The 21,308-nt window shown below is 47.1% G+C and overlaps 1 protein-coding gene across 14 annotated transcripts in view; it reads left to right on the plus strand.

Moving 5' to 3' along the window:
* MVB12B (multivesicular body subunit 12B) overlaps window positions 1-21,308 on the plus strand; it is a 102,169-nt gene that overhangs the window by 14,551 nt on the left and 66,310 nt on the right. For 13 of the 14 annotated variants that reach the window (XM_043498585.1, XM_043498591.1, XM_043498587.1 and 10 more), the window contains exons 3-6: window positions 7,551-7,658; window positions 10,647-10,743; window positions 14,127-14,256; window positions 14,563-14,685. In XM_043498585.1, the coding sequence (XP_043354520.1) occupies window positions 7,551-7,658; window positions 10,647-10,743; window positions 14,127-14,256; window positions 14,563-14,685 (458 nt within the window). Of the gene's footprint in view, window positions 1-1,654; window positions 2,358-7,550; window positions 7,659-10,646; window positions 10,744-14,126; window positions 14,257-14,562; window positions 14,686-21,308 lie in introns of those variants that run through there. The other variant, XM_043498595.1, reaches the window with a different exon arrangement.

Genomic DNA, 21,308 nt, shown 5'->3' on the forward strand with positions numbered 1-21,308 from the left:
CAAAGTGCCCTTAACCCCGAAAGATGCTTGGCCCCTATAGCGATGGGCAATGATGGCGTTAAGTCTGCAGGCCAAAATCTACCCCTGGTTGCCTGCGCTTGCCTCCCCCAGGCGTCTGTGTGTGCTGCTACTGCCTGCGGCCTGCCCAGGCTGCTGTGTCTCACGCACGTTTTCGAGGAATTGACCAATGCTGAAGCCTGCCTTTGCATGCCTGGAATGAGAGTCCCTGGTGGATTTTCAGTGGTGCTGAGCACCGCAGCTCCTGAGGGCAGCTTTGGGTACACTCTAGGGTTGCCAACCCTCCCGGTTTCGCCGGGAATCTCCCGGAATCGGGCTCTATCTCCTGGAGGCTATTGATGCCAAACCGGGAGATTTTAGGCTGCTAAAAGTCCAGCGGCATAGCAGGGCTCAGGCAGCTCTCTGCCTGCCCTGGCCCTGCGCTGCTCCCAGAAGCAGCCAGCATGTTCCTGCAGCCCCTGGGGGGTGGGGGGGAAGGGGCAGGGGGTCTCCATGCACTGCCCCCGCCCCGACTCCGCAGCTCCCATTGGGCAGGAACTGCAACCAGTGGGAGCTGCCAGGACGGTGCTTGTAGGCATGAGCAGCGCACGGAGCCCACTGCCCTCCCACAGGGGTTCCAGGGACATGCCTGCTGCTTTCAGGAGTGCCGTGGGGCCAGGGAAGGCAGAGAGCCTGCCTTAGCTCTGCTGCACCGTTGCCCGGGAGCTGCCGAGGTAAGCGCCTCCCGGTCGGAACCTCCAACCTGCACCCCAACCCTCTGCCCCAGCCCTGAGCCCCCTCCCAGAGCCTGCACCCCAGCCTGAAGCCCCCTCCAGCACCCAAACTCCCTCCCAGAGCTCACATCCCTCACCCCCTTCTGCACCCTAACCCCTGCGCCAGGCTCAGCCCAGAGCCCACTCCCACACTCCGAACCCCTCGGTCCCAGCCCAGAGCCCGCACCCCAACCTCCTGTCCTAGCCTGGTGAAAGTGAGTGTGTGTGGGGGAGCGCTAGTGACAGAGGGAGGGGGGTGGAGTGAGCAGGGCGGGGCCTCGGAGAAGGGGTGGGGGGGGTTGTGTGATTAGACAGTTGACAACCCTAGTCCACAGTGTTCTTTTGATGTGTGTGATCTGCTAGGCAACCCTGAGAGCCTGGCTGGATCAGGCCTGCTGAAATCAGGCAGAGGTCAGGCAGGTTGTGACTGGCACCCAGATGTCAAAATACAGACCTGGGAGTACAGTCCCCACTCCCCATTTCCAGGGCGATCCAGTGGTAGAAGTTTGGTATAGTGCCAGTCACCACTGCGTTTGGTGCCAAATAGTCTCTTCCATTGTACGCTTTTTCCTTGTAACGTGTTTTGAGTTTGTGCTTGGAGACTACGGCTCCGTGTCCTGCCTGCAGGGAGCCAGCTCCTCCCTCTGCCCTGTGTTGGGGCAAACACCATTTGGTGCTCCCCTGGCGAGAGGCAGTTCCCATGGCAAAGCAGCATTGGCTCGGGCTCTCTCTGATCCCAGTGCAATGCTGGAAAGTCCACGGGGAGGGAGCCCTGCAGATGATGTATGACGTTTCCTGTTTACATTAGTCTATTTCTTTCTGCCACGAGTTTCCTGACAAGTGAATGCATGCTCACGTTCTTCGGGCTTGAAAGAGGCTGTGAAAGGCTAATCTGGTGCTCCGGCATTAGAGATTAATTGCTGGCAGTAGTGCCTGGGTGTTTCCGTTCAGCATTTCAGTCAGTGGCATGTTAACCCCAGCTGCCCCTCACTCTGCACAACACCTTATCTGGGGATCTGCATATTGGATTAACTAAGGGCTTGTCCACATGTAAAATGCTACAGCGGCTGCAGCACGTCGATGTAGATGCTGCCTACGCTGACGGGAAGGGCTCTCTGCTGGTAATCCACCTCCCTGAGTGGCGGTAGCTAGGTGGATGGAAGAATTCTCCTGTCGCCGGCCCTAGCACTATCTACATGGGGATTTAGTCTGCTTAACTACCTGCTCAGGGGGGTAGATTTCTCACTGACCTAATTGTCTAGGATAGCCCAGCCCTAATTAAGCTTCCCACATGCCCTGTGACTGTGGTGGGCATGAGACCGATCGTGGCCCAGACCGGTGAAATCTCTGTTCAAGGCCACACAACGTTCCAGGAAACCCAGAGGAGCTTTTCCATTGACTTCAGTGGGCCTTGGATCAGGCTCCTGATAAGTGGCTGAGTCAGGAATAGATCCCACAGGAGTCCTGCCCCCTCCGCTCGCCAGGAGACGACACGGCCACCCCACTAGCGAACATGTGCACTGGGGGAGGCGGTTGCTAGGAAGGGGCCTGCCCCTGCTCTGCTTTGGAATGAGCTTCCCAGTGTTGGTGAGTGGGTTTGTAAGTGCGAAGGGATGCTCTGGGAGAGTGGAGAGAGGGGGGAAGGCGAGGGGGCAGGGTGACCAGGCCTGGCTTGTGCAAGGGAGCTGAGGCGATCTGGGAGCTCAGGCGCTCCCCTGGCACAGGAGTGAATGAGACTCTCCTGGCAAATACCCTGGGTCTTGGCCTGCAGCTGGTTTCAAGCACTAACACCCTGTCAGAGGTGAGCTGCTCCCAAATGCACAAAATCTCCATCCATCGCCTACAGCCGATCACTCTCCTTGCCCTGCTGCGGGCGTCGTGCTGGGCGCTAGGAAGCCCTGCGTTTCTCACATGCGTATGGCAATGCCCGGTGCGCTTCTAGAGAAGTGTTCGGGTAGGTCTACAGTGCCATTAAACACCCCGGCTGGCCCAGCTCAGCTAACTCGGCTTGAGAGGATCGGGCCATGGGGCTAGAAAGGAGCGTATGCATCAGGGCTTGGGCAGAAGCCCCAGCTCTAGGAGCCCCCAAGAGGGAGCATCTGTCATGTGAGTGTGACTCAGGGCAGGATGTGGGGCACGTTGACCAGAAAAAACAGCGCTGGGGTCCTGTCCTTTTAGTGCTTCCTCCCCTTTTTCACCAGACATGTGGGATGCTCCTTCGTGGCTCAGCTTGGGCTGGGACACGCAGAGAGAGGTGCTCTGTGCGTGGCCAGCGAGTGACTGCAGTGGGGAAGAACTTTTACTCAATTTTGGCAAGAAAATGAAAGAAATGGGACTTCCTGGGAAGATGCTAGGAGGTTTAACGTGTGTGTTTTGAGAACTGCTCCTGCTCAGCTGATGGGGGTGGAGGGGTGGTCTCAGAGAGGGATGGCCAGACCGGGCATCTTCATAAACTTCAGCCCCCAAGTTTGCTCCTGAATGCAGAAGCCCGACAGGCTGTTTTCCTTCTCTGCTATCGCATGTCTCTCAAGCTGAGCATTGCACAGCCAGCGACTGCAGTACATTCCTCTGTACCATTGACTCTGACAGATTATTTTCCTTGGAATTTAGTTTCCTGACCCTTTTTGATTACACTTTTTATCTGCATAAGACATGAATATGTTACAGACATTCCTTCATGTTATAGACTTAGCGCAATATTAACTCTCTAAACTCCTTTAGACATCCGAGAGGAAGAAACAAACTAATTTTCCCTCTTCAGATCTACTGTTGAGGGATACTTAAAAGCTGTTAAAATTGGCCCTCACCGAAAATCCTTGGTGTATTTGCTGCCCCCAGGGACCCAGGTGTTTACAGATTTTAGCATTACCTACACAGCTCATAGATATTTTTTAAAGGCCTGGGAATGAAGGCCCCAAAGCAAGCTAAATGTTATGCCTAAAAATTTAAATTAAAATCAACCACAACAAATTCCTCTTCCTTCTCCAAAATGAGAACTAGTGAAAAATAGAGGTGTTGCTGAGGCTTGTGCTAAATAGGTGACATAGAACAAGCAGCAAATGATTCCTGTGTCTGAAATCACTCCATGGTGGTTGCACATGCGATGGCCCCTGCCCAGCTGTCCTCACTGGGGACTTCTCCTGCCTGGACAGAGAAATGTGCAGCTGTTGATTCTGGCTCTGTCGTTCGGATTTCCCTCAGGCACGCTTTCTATTTCAATCTCATGCATTTTAAAAGAACATGATTCCCCCAGGGGTTCTCTTTTCCCTGTGGATCTGTGGAAGGAAACTCTAGCCACCTGCTTTTCTTGAGTCCTCCTACAATTGCAGAGCCTGAGAGCTCAGGAAAATGACTTGGCTTTAATTCTAGTGAATTCAAAATAGCAAAAGAGACTAAAAATTCTTTTTCAAAATGCAGATTTTAACCTCAGGGATGGTTGTTGGATGAAGCAAATCTAAAGAGGAGGCTTTGGGGTTTGATCCTGGAGGGCATTTTCCATGGGGGAATGGGAGGATGTCTTACATTTTCTTTGTCTTTGCATTCATTCCTTTGTTTTTTCTTTTTGTTCTGTCTTGCTCATTGCTTCCCAAGAGCGCAGGAGGGAAATCCTGCCTTCTTTCCTGCTCCATTTCAAATTTCCACACCTCCTGTCTCTACAGCTTCTGCAGAATAAGGCCCCTTAATGTCCTCTGCCTCTCCCTTTCTGCCCCACTTCTTTTCTGGTCTCCTGCTTTCCCTTCTCCTGTCCCAAGTGGTGGGCAGTTTGGGAGCTGCCTAGGTCTGAGACACAGCATGACCGGTGGCCAAGATCTCCTGAAATCTATGGTATGACGGGCTCTGGCAGCTGCAGCCGAGCTCAGTTAGGGGATGTCTGCACCTTGGAGACTATACTGGTCTAGTAACGTCAGCATAGCCCCATAGCGTAGATGCAGTCTACACTGACAAAGTTTGTTGGCTGGTGAAGCGATACCCGCTCACTGAACAGAGCTGTGTCAGTGGAAGCCTTCTTCCATGGACATAGCTGTGTCTGCACTGATGGTTATGTGAGCTTGCTACAGCGGTCAGGAGTGTGGATTTAACTTTTCAGTGTAGATCAGGCCTTAGTGCCGCTGTGATCCTGGGGTGCTGCTGCTTGTACAGAGAAAGCGACAATGAACGGGCGTTGGTGCCTCCAGGAAACAGCTTGTGCACAGGAGCTAAGCAAGTTCTGCAGCTGATAGCCTGGTCTTAAAGAAAGACACAAGATACGCCAGTTGTCTGGAGAGAGGCATGCGGCAGTAGGTCAGAAGGCACAAAATTAGTTTGTCAGGAGCCCACTGGACCATGATGCTAGGAATTGACCCCTTCTCCGTGTGAGCTTGTACTACCAAACCATTGGGCTGCTCGGGTGTGCACGCCTCCCATGTCCTCTCAGGGCTGCTGCGGAGGCCCTGCTGCCTGCAGTGTTTTTCACAGAGATGTGTTTGTTATGCAGGGAGCAGACCTGGAGTGCAACAGGCCACACCCGGCAGCCTCAGAGTCACGGCCAATGAACCTTCAGAGGTACTCTGTTTCTGTGGGATACTCCAGGAGGCGACCACATACCTGTCATCTGGAATAAATAATAATATGCCAGTGATTTTATTCCTTCACATAGAGAGGAAGCAGGGGAAAATTGGCCCTGACGACTTAGCACAGTTCACGGTGAGCCAGTAAGCAGTGCTTAGGTTTCAATGTCATATCAGTTGTGTGATTAACTTTCACCAACGGTTCTATGAAATACAACTTCCAGAATTATTCTGCAATAGCTGCTTATTTGGCTCCTGTCCTGACACTGCTGAATGTTCACTGCTTTATCCAGGCACGAGTGAATCTTAACTCTGACCAGCAGCATCACAGCGAAATGACCTGCAGATGGCAGGGTTGGTATGTTGTACTGTGTGGATTTTTTAAGAATAAGAAAAAAAACGATGTGATGCTCAGTGGCTTAGAAAGGGTCGATCTAAAGTCTAGAATGAATGGAAAAGTGTCCATCAGACGCTGCCTCCAGCAGAGCGTCACAGGAATTCTGCATTCTGGGAGGCGGAATCCATATGTCTTAAAGCCCCTAGGTGCATTCAGCCTGTTATGTTGCTCACCTGCATCGATATCCTCAAGCTCCATCATTATGCTTCGCAAACGCCTTGCCTGTTAGAGTGAGCTATTTATGTGGACTGATCACTGTTCTGCTTGCAGGACACAACTGGTCATATCCATCTGGATGGATGGTCCGTGTTCTCTGAAGAGTAGGGGTGAAAGTAACATTTGACACTTACCGGTACGGGGGCCGGGCTGAGGGTCAGCGTCCCCCAGCCAGCCCATCCACATTGCCTGGCCCGTGCCGCTCTGGGCTCCGGCGGTGATTTAAAGGGACTGGGGTTCTGGCCACTGCTGCAGTAGCAACAGTGGCAGCCGGAGCCCTGGGCCCTTTTAAATCACAGCCCTGGGGTAGCTGCTCCTTTTGCCATCCCCCCCCCCCCCCACCGTCATTGGCCCTTGGGGTGGGGGCAAAAGGGCAAAGACGTGAAAGTGCTGCCATGGCCGCACTTTTAGCAGGGTCCTTTGTTGTGGCAGCGCTTTAACGTCAGCTGAGTACGGGCTGGGACCGGACCGGACCGGCCCACTTTCACCCCTGCTGAAGTGGTGGCTCTCCGTGCCTGATTGCAGAGAAAGCCTGGACTCTTCTCTTATGTAGTAAGAGATGGGGCTTCTGCTGTGAACAGAAATTAAATTGTGAAGATGTTTGTGTCTTTCACTATTGGAAACTTTAATTCTTTCAGAGATTCTGTGTTCAGATGCACTGAGATTGAATAGGATGGGTCGAATGCTGCGCTGATTTACACCCTGCGTTCTGTATTGTGTTGTGGGGAATGAGCCAGTGAAGTCTGGCCTGCTGCGTTACAACAGTTCCTGCCCTAACAGGCCTGGGAACATGGAGTAGACGCTGGATTAGAGGGGGTTGAGAACTCCTCTGAGCTGCTGGTCACAGTGGAGACAGGAGACATATTCCATGCATGAGCTTCAGAGACACTGGTGCCACCTCTGCATACACAGCCTTCTCTGCAGCTAAAGCGAAGGCACTTTGAAGGGAAAGGTGGAATTTCACTCTCAAACAGGCCCAGCTAAGTCTCTGGTTAACTCTTCTGAATGTGTGAACCAAGTGCAGCGATTCTGGTACTATTGCAGTGAGCCCTTCTGTTGGAAAAAGATGACTGTGACCCTTGTGAACTGTCGCAACTTGCAGTGCTCCTTGGACTTGATGTTCAGGGCATAAGGTGCTTTCTGAACTTGGTAAAAAACATTTGCACAACTGTTCACTGCTTCCACCCAGCCCCGCTTGCTGGGCGTGTGAGTGTACCATTCAGGTAGGCTCCGGCCCAACTACTGGAGCTGGGGCACCTTTTGGAGGGCAATTTCCTGCATCTCTGAAATGTAGTCCAGTTTTCCATGTTTGCAGATGCTGTGCCCCTTGTGATGGAATGGTACTGAGTGCTGTAATGTGCTGACTTTCCAAAGCTGCCATTTCCTTATTAGAATAGTTTTTGTCAGGGATTCTTTAATCAGCTGACTTGCTCGAGACAATATTCTTAGAAGTTGGGGCTTTTTTTATCCCTCCACTTTACCTTGTGAAATGAACTAATGAGATGCTGAGAGAATTCAGGCCAGCATTAATGAGAATAGGTACGAGGAAGATGTACTACACATACATTAACTGTATCTTGGCTCACATGTCCTGTCTCTCCCTCTGTCTCATCTTTCCAGGTTGCACAAACAGCAGATGGCTTGGATGCTGACCTCTGGAAAGATGGCTTATTTAAATCCAAGGTCACAAGATACCTGTGCTTCACAAGATCGTTTTCGAAAGAAAATGTAAGTCCATTTGTCGAGTTACTGAACAATTTGCGACTCTGCTTGGTGTGTTCTTGTTCCTAAACTGATTCAGTTTGGGGAGCCAAGATAATTCAAGCAGGTTTTTCAGCAAGTCCAGGTGCGTCTGTAGCCAAGCTACACTGATGGGATCTTTGCTGTGTGCTCGTTCTCTTAATCAGCTGTTTGTTCATGGGGAAAGCAGCTCTCCGAAAGATTAGCACTTACCCAGGGTTTTCAGTAGCTGGGTGTGCCTGCTCTAGAATCACATCTTCCAACGTGGATAGTCAGACTTCGTTCACTGTGTGCAGGCAGCATCTGTCTGGTGTGCCTCTCCAATTGACAGTGGGCAACTAAATCCAGCCAGTCTTTGTGGTTTGTGGTCTAGCTTGTCACTTGGGTAAGGAGCGGTTAGTCTGGGAAAGCCCAGGATCTGATGCCTTTACTGGCTGTTTATATTTGTCAGTTGAGTATAATCTAAAAACTTTTCTATTTTCTGGAGGAAAAATATTAGATTTTGCTTTCCAAATGCAGTGAGAGCACTCTATATAGGGGGTACTTCTGCTGCTCTCTGTGTTCTGAATGTCAATATTGATTCAGTTTTCAGTGTTTTTGCTGATAACAGAGATGGAGAAAGGCAGCCCCCAGTAGCACAGTGGGATCCTGGTCCATAACTTAGACTCTGAGGTGCTAGCATACAAATAAATAATGATAATAATTATCATGGAGGCTGATCATGGATCTTGACTTGAAAATTAAAGGATCTTCCAGCCCCCGGCCTCACTGTAAGCTCTCCAGTGTAACCATAACCACACTATTTTGACATGAATGGGTTTCGCTGGGTGCAGTGTTGTAGCCGTGTCGGTCCCAGGATATTAGAGGCACAAGGTGAGGGAGGTAATATCTTTTGTTGGACCAACTTCTGTTGGGGAGAGAAACAAACTTTCAAGCTCGAAAACATGCCTCTTTCACCAACCTAAGTTGGTCTAATAGAAGATATTACCTCACCCACCTTGTCCCTGTTTTAGTTAACAGAACTAACCTAGTTAAGTCTCTGAGTTTCACTGTAGGGCTAATTTGTGATGTTGTTTATTGGGAGCATCATTCTCAACTGTGTAAAGAAATCTTTGAGAGAATTTCTCATATCCCAACATGTTGACGTTTTCCATGTCTTGGTGTTTAAGTGTTGGGGACAGTCGGTTCTTTAACACTTTTACCTGAGTAAATTGTTTGCTGCACTCTTAAATACACTCCATTGGATCAGCACTGACTCCAGCCATTTAAATAGCTGATAAACTTAGGCAGAAGGAAAAAACCACACTATCTGGTGTTGATCTGACAGAAGACTCATCAGTTTAACAGACGTTGAATGTTAGTGTAAAACAGACAGACAGTTGGAATAATACAACATGAAAGATGCATTAACAAAGACCGTTTTATCTACCAGTCACTGTGCCTAGACAAAATATTAACTGACACGTTCGGATTTTAGAAAATCAGCATTGCTCGATTTCAGTATCACCACTGTGTAGTATTTAGATTGCAGGGTATTGCTATGGACCTGTTAAGTTTAAAAAAAAACCTGTTCAGAAGGTATGAAGCCCCTAAACAACCTGCTCTTATTTCAAAGCCTCCCAGTTCATACACACACAGTAATCAGAAAGCAGTGGTTTGTCTGAAATATTTTGCTTGCCCAGATAAAAACTGTATATGGCAGTTTTCAGGAAATAATGATAAAATACACTGACGGGGTCTCATATGACATTTTAATTGAATGTCATTTTAATTGCTTTTTGCATTTCTGTTCATAAAAGCCACGTGGCAACGAAAGAGTGTTTGTTTTCCTTCCACGTGTGAATCCAGAATATTGGCAGAATATTGGCTTTAATGGGAACTGCAAAGGAAATGAAGTCTCTAAACAATTGTGGAGGCTGTCATGCTAAATTGTTTTTTAGCTCTTCAATCCTTGATTAATAGGACAAGGCACTGGTTCAGAATTCATATGGATTCCAAATGAAATTTATCATTCCAAATGGCGCGATCTTTTGGAGCTAGCTTGTCTGCTTTTGGAGCTAGCACCATATGTATTCAATATTAATTAGCAGAAGCATGTAATAACTTTGGCTGTGTCTACATTAGATGTCTTTCCTTAGCATTTCCCACCATTGCGACCATATAAACATCATGTGGCTGTCGCAGCTGGACTGTGCATAGGGTTTGTAGGCTTGCAGTTCACTGGACGATGGTGATTCTCCTTTAGCTCACTGGGTAGGGACCAGGGATTTTCCAGGAGAATAGTGTGGTCTCTGTTTCCAAGGTACTAAGGGATTACAGTGATGGGTGTGACAGAAGACTCGGTATAAACAAAGATGTCTGTAATCTCTTAGCTGATGACCCTTGGTGGGCTGTGTACATACTGTACAGCAGGCCATCAGGAGTAAAGCTACAATTTTGGCACAGGCTTTTTTCGTAAATTTCATGACAGAGGTTCGGGAAAAAGTTGATAAGTCACAGAAACGGCGGGCGGGGTTGGAGAGCAAGCCCACGCTGCACTCACCACGCAGTGGGCGGCTCCTGTCCTGCAGGGCTGAGCCCGGCTCCCCACTCTAGGCGCAGTGACATGGTGCCTGGAGTTACAGCATCACTCAGCTTTGGTCCAGCCTCACCTCCGTCAATAGAGGCAGGTGAACGGGCCAAACCTGAGTGGTGCTGTCACCCTGTGTGCTAGGTGGCAACAGACCCAGTTTGGGGGCCTAATCACATGGTTTGAAAAGCCATTTTTCCGAGATTCAGATTCACAGTTTCTATCACCTCTCTGACAAAACCACAGCCTTAGGTCTGAGTTGTTAGCCTGGTACCTGCTACTCATTCTTCAGTCCCCTCTCTGCTAAAATACTCTGCTTAATAGGGAGCTTCCAGTCAAAGCGGCAAGACCAGAAGAACCTGAATTATTAAAAGTCAGTCACCTGTTTTTCTCCTCTCTCTCTAAAGAGCCATTTAGGCAATGTCCTGGTCGATGTGAAACTAATTGATATCAAGGACACGCTTCCTGTGGGCTTCATCCCCATCCAGGAGACAGTCGATACACGTAAGTGTGTGTTTTCACAATGCCGGGTTTTGTGAGCAGCAGGTTCCAGCAGTGGCTGAGGGGGCAAGGGCAGGCAGCATTGTTGTGGCCACATTTTTCTGGATGGTGCCAGACGAGGAATAAATGGCGTTTTGTTGCCGTGTGAGATTGAGCCTGGGTCCAAGCTGTGCTGTGCAGAAATGTGCTGTGGGCATTTCAGTGCAGCTGCCTTGACTGCCCACAGGAGCATTGCACCTTCTAGCAGGGGTGGATCTTGCATGGGCAGGTGAGGCCCAAAAGGCATCTTGTGTCTGGCCAAAGGCAGTGTGGAAATGTTGATCATGAGCTGGGTGCTCAGCAGGCTCCCAGCCTTCCTGCCCCACATCTCCACCTGGTGACCCCAGTGAAGTTGGAATAAAGGATTTCACCTGGGGCAGAGCACCAGGACCCTGCTGCAAACTCTCCTGGTGGCAAGTCAATGCGAAGGGGTCAGGTGACCCACGGGGGTCTATCTGACAAGATAGAGCTGCTTTTAAAGACCTGGCAGAACCTCTCTTTTGGTTTCCTGTTAAACAAGGTCAGCTGCTGGGAAAGGTGAGTCTCTTCTCACACCTTCTTGTCGACTGTTTGTAATGGGCCACTCTCTTACCACTTCAAAAGTTATTTCTTCTCTCTTGGTATCCTGCTGTTAATGGATTTATCTCATTAGACTGACCTAACACTTGGTAAAGCAACCCACATCCTTTCATGTATTTATACCTGCTCCTGTATCCCTTACTTCATGCATCTGATGAAGTTGGTTCTAGTCCACGAAAGCTTATGCTCAAATAAATTTTAGTCTCTAAGGTGCCACAAGTACTCCTTTTCTTTTTGCGAATATAGACTAACACGGCTGCTACTCTGAAACGCTGCTAAGTGTGGTATTGAGTTTTGTGTGTGGTGCTTATACTGTACACATATAACTTGATAGCAGATATGAGCAAATTAGTGCCCAAGCACTGGGTAGCTGGGATCCACATAAGCCTCTCTCATCATTGCCAAGATGAATTGGAAGGAGAATGCCCAGAAAATCCTCCCTTCATTCCTGCAAGGGAAAAACAGCTTTCCAGATAAACTACCTAATCTGGGGGAGAAAAATCCACTCAGCCCCAAGCCCTCTGCACCAATTAAGCCCGACTGTTGCACCCCCTGCGTGCTACAAAAGAGGTCTGTGCACCAGCTCTGCAAACATCTCTCAGGCCAGTGGCTGGAGCTTGTGGGAAGGGACTGCAGTCACTCTGCCAGTGCACATACTTGCAGGTCCTTTTTGCCAGTAATGAAATGCAGACCAGTTTGTAAATTGAAAAGGAGAGGCTCAATGTGAGGGGCTTCACAGTAAATAATTAACCTGGATCTGCAGCAGATGGGGATGGTTGTTCAGTCACTGCCAGCCTGTGGTTGACTTGTATGTGTGACCAAGAAGGAAAAGATTCTGTAACCCATTACTGACTTCCCAGTGCCACTGCCCCCGAGAGCTCCGGAGCACATGTGGAGCAAGAGTAGAGTCAATCGTTTACCAAGGAAACACCATGGGGTTGTGGCTGGAGAATAACTTTAAATCAAATCGCACGTAATGTGTGGCTGAGGAGAGTGGGAGAGGCCTGCGTGATTCATTTACCATTTCTTGTGCAGCAGTCCATGCGCTGTTTGTATAAACAAAGTGGGGCATTTCCCCTGCCTCCATGAGCATGTGTAATTAGCGGTTCTAGCTCCGATGTTGAGTTTGCTACAGATGGAGGAATTTAGCAAAGTGTGAAGAGCCTGGCAGACAAACCAATAAAACTAGCTTTGTGATTTTTCTGAAAGGAAAGTAACAAGTGCCTCTCGTTTTGTTAAAAGTAAAATTTGTGGCTACGTGTTTCCATTTGTAGTCTCCTGGGCTAATAATACAACACACTAAATGTACTGCTCCTTGGCCATCTCAGCAAAGTTTAGAAATGTGGGAGTCAAAAGCCAGGCTTCTAAAATCCATGTTTAGACACCTAAATGAAAGTGGCTTGATTTTCAGAGTAGCGGAGCACCCACAAATCCAACTGACTTGACTGGGAGGTGTGGCTAAGCTCCTTTAAAGATGTTGGCTGTGGTGTTTTGAATGGTGTGCCTTATACCCTATAGGATCACAATCTGCATTGTCTGTACAGCTCTGGGACGCAGATTAGTATGGTGCTTCCAATGGCCAAACACTAGGAAGGAAGTGGCTTGAAATGGGTTTGGCTAGGGGTGCAGGAGGCCTGTGAAATCCTGTTTTATTAAATATTTTGCTAGGCTAGAATAGGGCTAAAGCAGCTAATGAGATTCAGAGGTTATACTAAAGTGGAAGGAGTTATAAACAACAGCAAGGGCAAAGAAATGTACACGGACCTCCAGCGATTAGAAGGGCCAGTATATGGTAGCAAAATGAACCATAGCTGGGAGAGTGAGCATGCATTTCCATTAACTCAATTCTTTAAGACTGAAGCTTCTGGTACAATTAGAGCTTAGAGCTTGGCTAAACTAGGGAAATATACACTGGTGTAGCCATACCAGGCAAATTTCCATTACAGATGCACTGCATGAATGCAAAATGGGGTTTATGCCAGGACAATTTACCCTGGTAACTTCCTGTGGTAAATTGTACCATTGCAGCATATCTACAGTGGGGGGTTGCACCATTAGAAGAGCTACACTGGTGCAAAGAGCCCAATGGAGACAGGGTCTTGGATGCATTTGGTTGAGGTATTCCTGAGGAGATCTGAATCTGAGTGCATGAACCTCTTCTGTGCCATCCTCTGGGGTCCAGTCTCTCTTCCATCTCCACCTTTCTAGTCTCACCAAGTGGCAGCACTTTGCTGAATGCTCCCAATTTGAGCCTGGCTGTAAGGGGCACTTTCTAGAATTAAATATGCACGAATGGTCATGTGAAGAAAATCTTGATCCTGGGTTGACCAATGATGCTGGTGACTTTCATATGTGCTACCAAACAGTGTTTGTCACAGCAATCCCAAGAGATTGCTCTGCCGGCTGGTGTGGCGAATGCTACCATGAGAGAAGTGAAGTAAATCATATGAGAGATATAGGACGTGGAAACAACAGCCTGACAAATTCTATTACAGAGGCTATAATTCTTTGTGGTATGTAGTATCTAATCTTCTCTGTGGATGATAGTGTGGAGAGAAGTACTGCTGAATAACAAATCTTGCATGCCACACAAAAGGACTAGGGTTAGAAAATTTCCTCTCAGTCAGTGCATGGCTTTGTACACTTATTTGCTGTCCACCTGCTATTCCTGCCATAACTATCTGCATAAGATCTGAAGATGCAATAAACAACTTTTATACCCTGGTCATGCATAAAAACCAGCCTCTAATCCTGGTTTCCTTTCACAGAAGAAATAGCTTTCAGAAAGAAGAGGCTCTGCATCAAATTCATCCCTCGAGATTCTACGGAGGCTGCTATTTGTGATATCCGAATCCTGGGCAGATCTAAGCAGGCTCCTCCACAGTACACGTTCATAGGGTAAGTAGCCCTTCATCAAGAGTACATTCCCATACCGCAGCATGTACCAAACCCATGCACTGTAATTTCCTACAGGAATTAAGTGGGGGTTTGCAAGTTTAATGTTTTGTGAAAAAGCTCTGAGATCATTGAAGGGAATGTGCTCTATAAGTTTAAAGTGGTATTCTGCTTGGTGTGAGAATTAATTAATCCTATGTGGCAATTAGCCTGGTTCTTATTACATAAGATGTTTCTTGGTGAAACTTTGATATCATGTGCATGCTGCATTTGCTAATAGCATTAATGATTTCTCTGTTATTTACAAAGGGAACTTAACAATATGGGTATTTGGTACCGAATGGGCAGAGTTCCACGAAACCATGACTCCTCGCAACCCGTGACACCTTCTTCCCAAGTACCAGCTTCAACACCAGTTCCTAACCTTCCTAGGTAGGTTCTGCCACTTGTCAGTGGTTTCTATGGTTCTCTCCTGCTTGGGCATGCCAAGTTGTGTATTTTAGGAGAACACTCAAATCAGTGGGACTGTGACCAGTGGGTACTGTCACCGTATAAATTATTACATGGTCCACCCCGATATGATGGGGGAATACATGCTAGTCCCCAGAAAGCTATGCGGATGTCATGCATCGATGGCATCTGGATGGAATGGGGGTGAGAAGGTAGCAAAGTTGACAGAACAACAACAAAAATGCATTCACTGTGGGCTGCCCGATGGTCCTGTTTAGCCTGCCGGCCTGGGTGAGAGGGTAAACAGTTCCAAGTATGAAACTGCCTGTCTTTTGTGTCCTGTATACCAAAGAGCACACTGTCAACACCCAGCAAACAATAACAGTGTCATAGAGCTTTTCACAGGTGCCCCGTATCTTTGTTTTTAACTGAATATAAAGCATCTTTGGTCTCCCCTGAGTGCCTAGGAGTGTCCTTTCTGGGGCAGGCCAGTGGTGTAGCTAGACTGCTACCCTCACCATCCTCCCCACCCCACCCCCGGGAAAGTGGGGCAAGGGTAGTCAGGAGCATTCATGCCCTTGGTGGATTCTGCAGGCTTATTATATAAGAGTGGGGAACAATTTTTTTTCCAGTCCTCAGATTTGAAGCCTGCGGTTTGCTTTTCTTTGTCATGGCTGAACCTGTGATTTTAGGCCCCGTTGCTGCCGTTTGTTGTGCGCAGACCCAGCCACCCACCATCACACAAGGAACTGCAGCAGCAGGGCTGTAGAGCCGCTGCGAACGTCATGGGTTTGCTCTTGCAGTATATGTGAGTGTTTTATATGTCATAGTAACAGGAGTAGAATTATAGCTTACAATTATTTACCACATTTTTCTGCACAAACCCCAGCGGTGGGGGTGTTATTAAACAACCCCACACGCAGAGAATGAATTGAATTATTTATATTATTGGCATTTGATATGAAAATGCAGCATTGCATGCAATGGTGCAAGAGTTGCTCTGAACTCATAGCCTGGGCAACCCCAATTGGGAAACGTGTTCTCTGTGGGTTTTTACATATTTGGAGTGTCGGTGTTTTGTTAGCACATTCAGTGTATTGCAAATACATCTAGCGTATTAAAGGAAATTCTTGGGATTTATATTTCTAAGGAGATTGGTAGGTGGGAATTCCATGGAGACTGTAAATTGTCCAAAGTTCCGTGTATTGTTTGGCTAGAAGATGCTACCCATATCCTTGGTTATTTTGCTTTTCTGTGCATTTTAAAGAGTGACAGTCTTAAAATTGCCTGAAAAAGGCTTCTAATGTGGGGCTTATCCTGGTTAAGGCCGGTATCTGGGCACAGGCATACCCATGACCCTAAGTGTGCTTATAACCTAGTGTATTGTGGTGACTTCTCAACCATTTTCTGTGGTTTATTTTTGACAAGTCACTTCACTGAAAAGTTGTGCTAGATCTCTTCTCCTGTGCTGTCTGGGAGGAGTCTTTGCTGCAGATCCCAGCTTGCACCCATGCACCATTCAGAGCTGTCGGGTCATGCCTCAGAGCAGGGATATTAGAAATAAGATAAGAAGCAGGAGTCTTGCTGGAGTTCTCAGATTGTTTTATCTGGAACCATTGTATTGTTTCAAAATTACACTAGGCACAAGCTGCATAAATAGCAAGGACTCTGCGAGATCAAAGCAAGACATCTTGTCTTTACAGGTTTCAGAGTAGCAGCCGTGTTAGTCTGTATTCGCAAAAAGAAAAGGAGTACTTGTGGCACCTTAGAGACTAACAAATTTATTAGAGCATAAGCTTTCGTGAGCTACAGCTCACTTCATCGGATGCATCTGATGAAGTGAGCTGTAGCTCACGAAAGCTTAAGCTCTAATAAATTTGTTAGTCTCTAAGGTGCCACAAGTACTCTTTTTCTTGTCTTTACAGTACATGTCTTCATTTTCTGTCCATGAGAAACATGCAGACAAATTTCCATGGTAAAGAGAAAAATTATCTTAGCAAGAGAATGTCAGTGGCTGTCCTTAATCACGAAGTGTGGAAGGGTCACTTTATGACTGAGCAGGGAGGGCTGCAGAATAGCTCCAGAGCTGTTGGGAACAGGGCCAGAATTGGAGCTCAGAGCATCAGCGACAGTCTGAAAAGAAGTGTTTACAAGGCTTATAGATTTTATAACCTCTTGTTGTACATTTTATGGGTTACAATGGCTGCAAGGAAATTGGATCAGTTTTGTTTTACTCGCCAAATAAAACAAATGTCAAAATAGTCAATATAAAATGTATTCTAATTTGGCTGAGTTAAAACAGCCAGTATGCAGTGGAATAATTGAATGTTACATTAATGCCTCCTAGTAAAAACCACCTGTCTGTAGCTGGCCCTACTCTCATGCACCATGTATGATTTACAGGTAACTTTTACACCAGAATAAAAACAGCCCAATCATTCAAGGCATCTATTCATGTCTGGGTTTGTTTACATTGATTATTTATTATCCAATATATTTTTTAGAAATAGAAATGTATATAAAGATGCTCCTTGCAAACATTTCTTATTAGAGGAAACATATGTTACTTGAACGGCTGTTTTAACACTTTATCAACAGGGTTGTAATTTATTCCAGCTTAATGTCCATGGAAGATTGTAGTCATGAGTAACTTTTTATTTTTACATGACCACAGAGATAAGAGAACACACTTGCAGACAGTTTGCCATTTTATTCCATGTGGATATATTCCAACAGTAGCCACAAAAGTCTGTTCTGAATGACCGTGAACGCCAAGACAGAATCACTGAACAGCACAGTACACAACTAGTACTATTTAGCTGTTAGGTTAGTCAGATATTTGAAAGGATTCTCTTCAGTTTCTGGCTCATTTTTATAAAATACCTTTTTAAATCAGGACAACATGCAGCGAGTCCTCAGTGCTTCGGAACGCTTGCTAACTCTGTAGGTATGTACAGATAGACAACAGAACACCCCAATGAGTTACTGCAGAGCTGAGTCCTTCCATATGGGAGGGCTTCTTAATACGTCAGTTTTCATTTCTGTGCCAGGCAGGTTCAGCAGACTGGTTAATTATTGATTCTAGTGATGCTGGCGTGTCATAATTCCATCACACATGCTTTGTGGCTCTGAGAGAGGTTCCACTCAGCACCTTACTGTGCATCAGCATTGCTGCTTCGTCCATCTGAGGTTCTGTTCAGGCCATTCACACTTTGCTTAGTCCCCGCATCAGGACTTCCCTGTCCCTTCCTGTTAAAGTGGGAGAGGGTTAAGGAGTCACTGGACTCTGTTGTACTAGGGTTTGCTCATTTGTTGGGAACTTGTAACTCTGTCGCCAGTTCTGTACTGATATCAAATGAACAAAAGCTTTTTCTAAATCGTCTGCTCTCGAGTGTCCTCAGATAGAGGTGGCCAGTGACTTGGGTATGTGGGCTTCACACTATGCTTGTGCCTGCCCTTTTGAGAGAGAGAGAGAAGAAATCTGTACCAAAGTACATTAGTCTCTATCTTCTCATGCGCTTGTATTTAGTGCCTGGCTGGCAGCATCCTGGGTTTCTCAAAAAGTGATGCCTGCAGTGGAAACAAACCTATGCGCTCTTCTTTAAGGACCTCCCTGTTCACTAGCATGCTTGAAACATCCAGGATACACCTCTCTTCCTACTATGGGGTAATACACCATTGATTCCAATGGAGCATCTGTTCAGAACTGTGGAGCAGAAAGAGGCAAAGGGCTGAGCACAATTCCTCCTGCCAGCACGGAGGGAGAAGGATTGCATGTTTCCTCTTGCGGGGATGTTTGTGTTGCTTTGGCTCTCTCTTGTCTTTGGTATTCCCCATTACAAGTGTCTGGGCTTCTGGTCTCTTAGACCAAGGCCCACGTATGGCAGTGAGGCTGAGACTTTGCGCTGTGGAGTACGACCTGATGAGCTGCCCTTGTGCATTGTAGGATGACGCGGTATCAAGTCACTCCAGGGTTTTTCTCCCTGTATTTTGTGCTGTGGGCAGTGTGGAGAAATACACCTGCAGTTTCTCATCCAAGAGGCGAGTGTTAAAAATCCATTCCATTGACTTGAGTCGCCTGTAGCAGGAATGTTGCACATGGAGCTTTAAACTGCTTTCCTAGGTGTGTTTGCTGTGCACTGCTGGGCAGTTTCCTAGCACTCAGTAAATAAAAGCAGCTTTGTCGAGAGGAGGGTTGTTGTGAGTAACTTCACTGGTATAAGTTGGTGCTAACACAACACAGTGATCGCTGCACCTTAGGGCACTTGGAGTGGGGGTTCCCAAAAGCAGGTGCTAATGATAAATATTTCAGCCTTGTCTTCTGAGGACGTCAGCTTAGTTGCTGTGTGTGAATGGCATGGGGATCACTGGGCACTGCCATGTGTGCCAGAGACTGTCAGAGTCACACGTTTGGTGTTTAGGGAATAAGGACTGGCAAAAGTTTAATTACAAGTTCGCCCCAGCCTGTAGTTCCGCATAGCAATTGTGTATGAGTTCAGCTTTCTACCTTGCTCTTGTGCGCTCAATAAACCTAACCTCAGCTTTTCTGGGGGGGAGCTCTGACTTCCTGCCAGCATAGGCAGAGCTCCCCCAAAACCATCTCGCTTGCTGAGGCCTGTGTATTGGCTGCTGTCACAGCCATTACGTTCCCTCAGTGTGTGTGGTTTCTTGGTTAGCAAGTGCCTTCTGAGTTCCTTCCCAAGGTGCTGCTGGAGCCTCCACCACAGTCATTCAAACAGTCTTCTAACAATTTGTCAGCTTCCAGCAAGATGTCACTCAGTGCTGCTGAAGTGTGTTTTACAATGACAGACATAATTGCACTTAACTTTTTGCGTGGATGTTATCAATCTGTGGCAGATACTTTGGGAAATGGAACACTTTGATTGCAAAAGATGTGTCACACGCATTTAATCTTACTCTCAGCGAGACCGCGGTTCAGTCACAACTTTTGCATGTTGCTGTCAGGTTTTGAGAACGTAATCTGCGCTGACCCTGAGAATTGTTCAGTCATTCCGATTGCAGGGCTGTCATCTGAAAGGTTAATGGCTTACTAGGGGAAAGGAGAATTGTGCTGCAATCATCTTGTATTCAGATCATTCTTCACCACTGCTGGGCTCACAGAGCATTCAGGCCAAAAAAGCTCTGACCCCTCCATCCACCTTCAGAGCTTACCCGCTCCACCTTCCAGGCAGTTGGGCCTGGGGTATCTGGAACACTTGTTTAATCTCCTCTTGAATTAAAAATAAGCGAGAGACTGGTGTGGAGCCTTTCACTTCTAGGTCCCTGGTGCAAATTTAGCCCAGTCACTCTTTGGCAGAAGCTTGTTAGCAGGGGGCCTGTCTGGTCCTGGTGGACAAACTACAGAAACCACCAGCAGAAGTCCCCTGTGTAGGCAGCTTCAGCCGAGAGGCCATGGATCAACTGGGTCATGAAGACTAAATTTTTTTCTTGGGGTGGCGTGTATAGCACAGTGGAAGGGCAATGGGGATGTGTGTGGGGGGGTGGGTGGAGCGTGCACTGCTGCTAACCTGCAGTTCCTGTTCTGCCAATAAAGGACTTCAGTCCACGGGGCTGCTCTCACCAGTGAATGGAGAGTGTGCAGATTCACTGGGAAAATCCTGGAGGTTTTATACCCAGTGGTGGTGTAGGGGGCGAGCGGGCTGGAATGCCAGAACGCAAGCTATTGTTACAGCTAATTAATTGGAGACCTGTAGCAATGCCAATGAAATGAACGTTGTAACTTCCTAGCAGTGGGTTTGCAGCCTTCTCCAGCATGCATGCCTTTTCCTCTTTGCTTGGAATACAGACACGGTCTGTGCCATTGAATGCTTCATGCTGTAATGAAATGCAGAGCTGGTGTGGATGTTCTACCAGGAGAGCTCTGTCTGGTTTTGGTAAGAGAGTGGCAAGTATTTAATATAAAAATAGGAATAGGAATAGGAGCAGCATGTGTGAATTTTCTTCCCGTGCTACTGTGTATATTTTGAATAGTTGAGTTACTTCCTCATAGTAAAAGTACATGTTTTGCTCATATTCCCCTGCACATAACTGAGTTTGTGACAAGGATTGCAAAGATTTCCGGCATTGGGGTCTGTTGATTTTTAATTGTTTTGTTTTATTGATGGCATTTTAACTGTGGCATGTAGCTTGAAAGGTGATTAACATTTGGCTTTCTGTAGGGAAATTATAGTATACAGGGATGGGAGTCAATAATATGCTACCAGTGGATGTGGTGCATCGGAGAACTAAACTCAGGGTAATTCTGAGCCAGTCTCTCCCATGCGAAGATGAATTGAATGGAAGAGGAAAGCCTTTAACTGATCCTAATCTTTTTTTTTTAAAGTATCAACACAAATTATTTACAGGTAGCAATATCTGAATCTCTTTCATGCACTTCAAACCCATTTTCTGAGCTCATTTAGCTTATCAAACATGAGCTCATATATCCTTTGATCCAAAGGTTCAAATCACATTTATTGTGACAATATGGGGGAACATACTTAGTCTTTTATTAACTGACTTATTCTAAAAATATGTCAAGTTGAGAATGGGTCCAAGAGCCATCAAGTAGGTGAGCTCAGTTTGGATTTGTTGGAAGAGACAGA

This window comes from Dermochelys coriacea, chromosome 16, assembly GCF_009764565.3.
Source record: "Dermochelys coriacea isolate rDerCor1 chromosome 16, rDerCor1.pri.v4, whole genome shotgun sequence".
Lineage (NCBI taxonomy): Eukaryota > Metazoa > Chordata > Testudines > Dermochelyidae > Dermochelys > Dermochelys coriacea.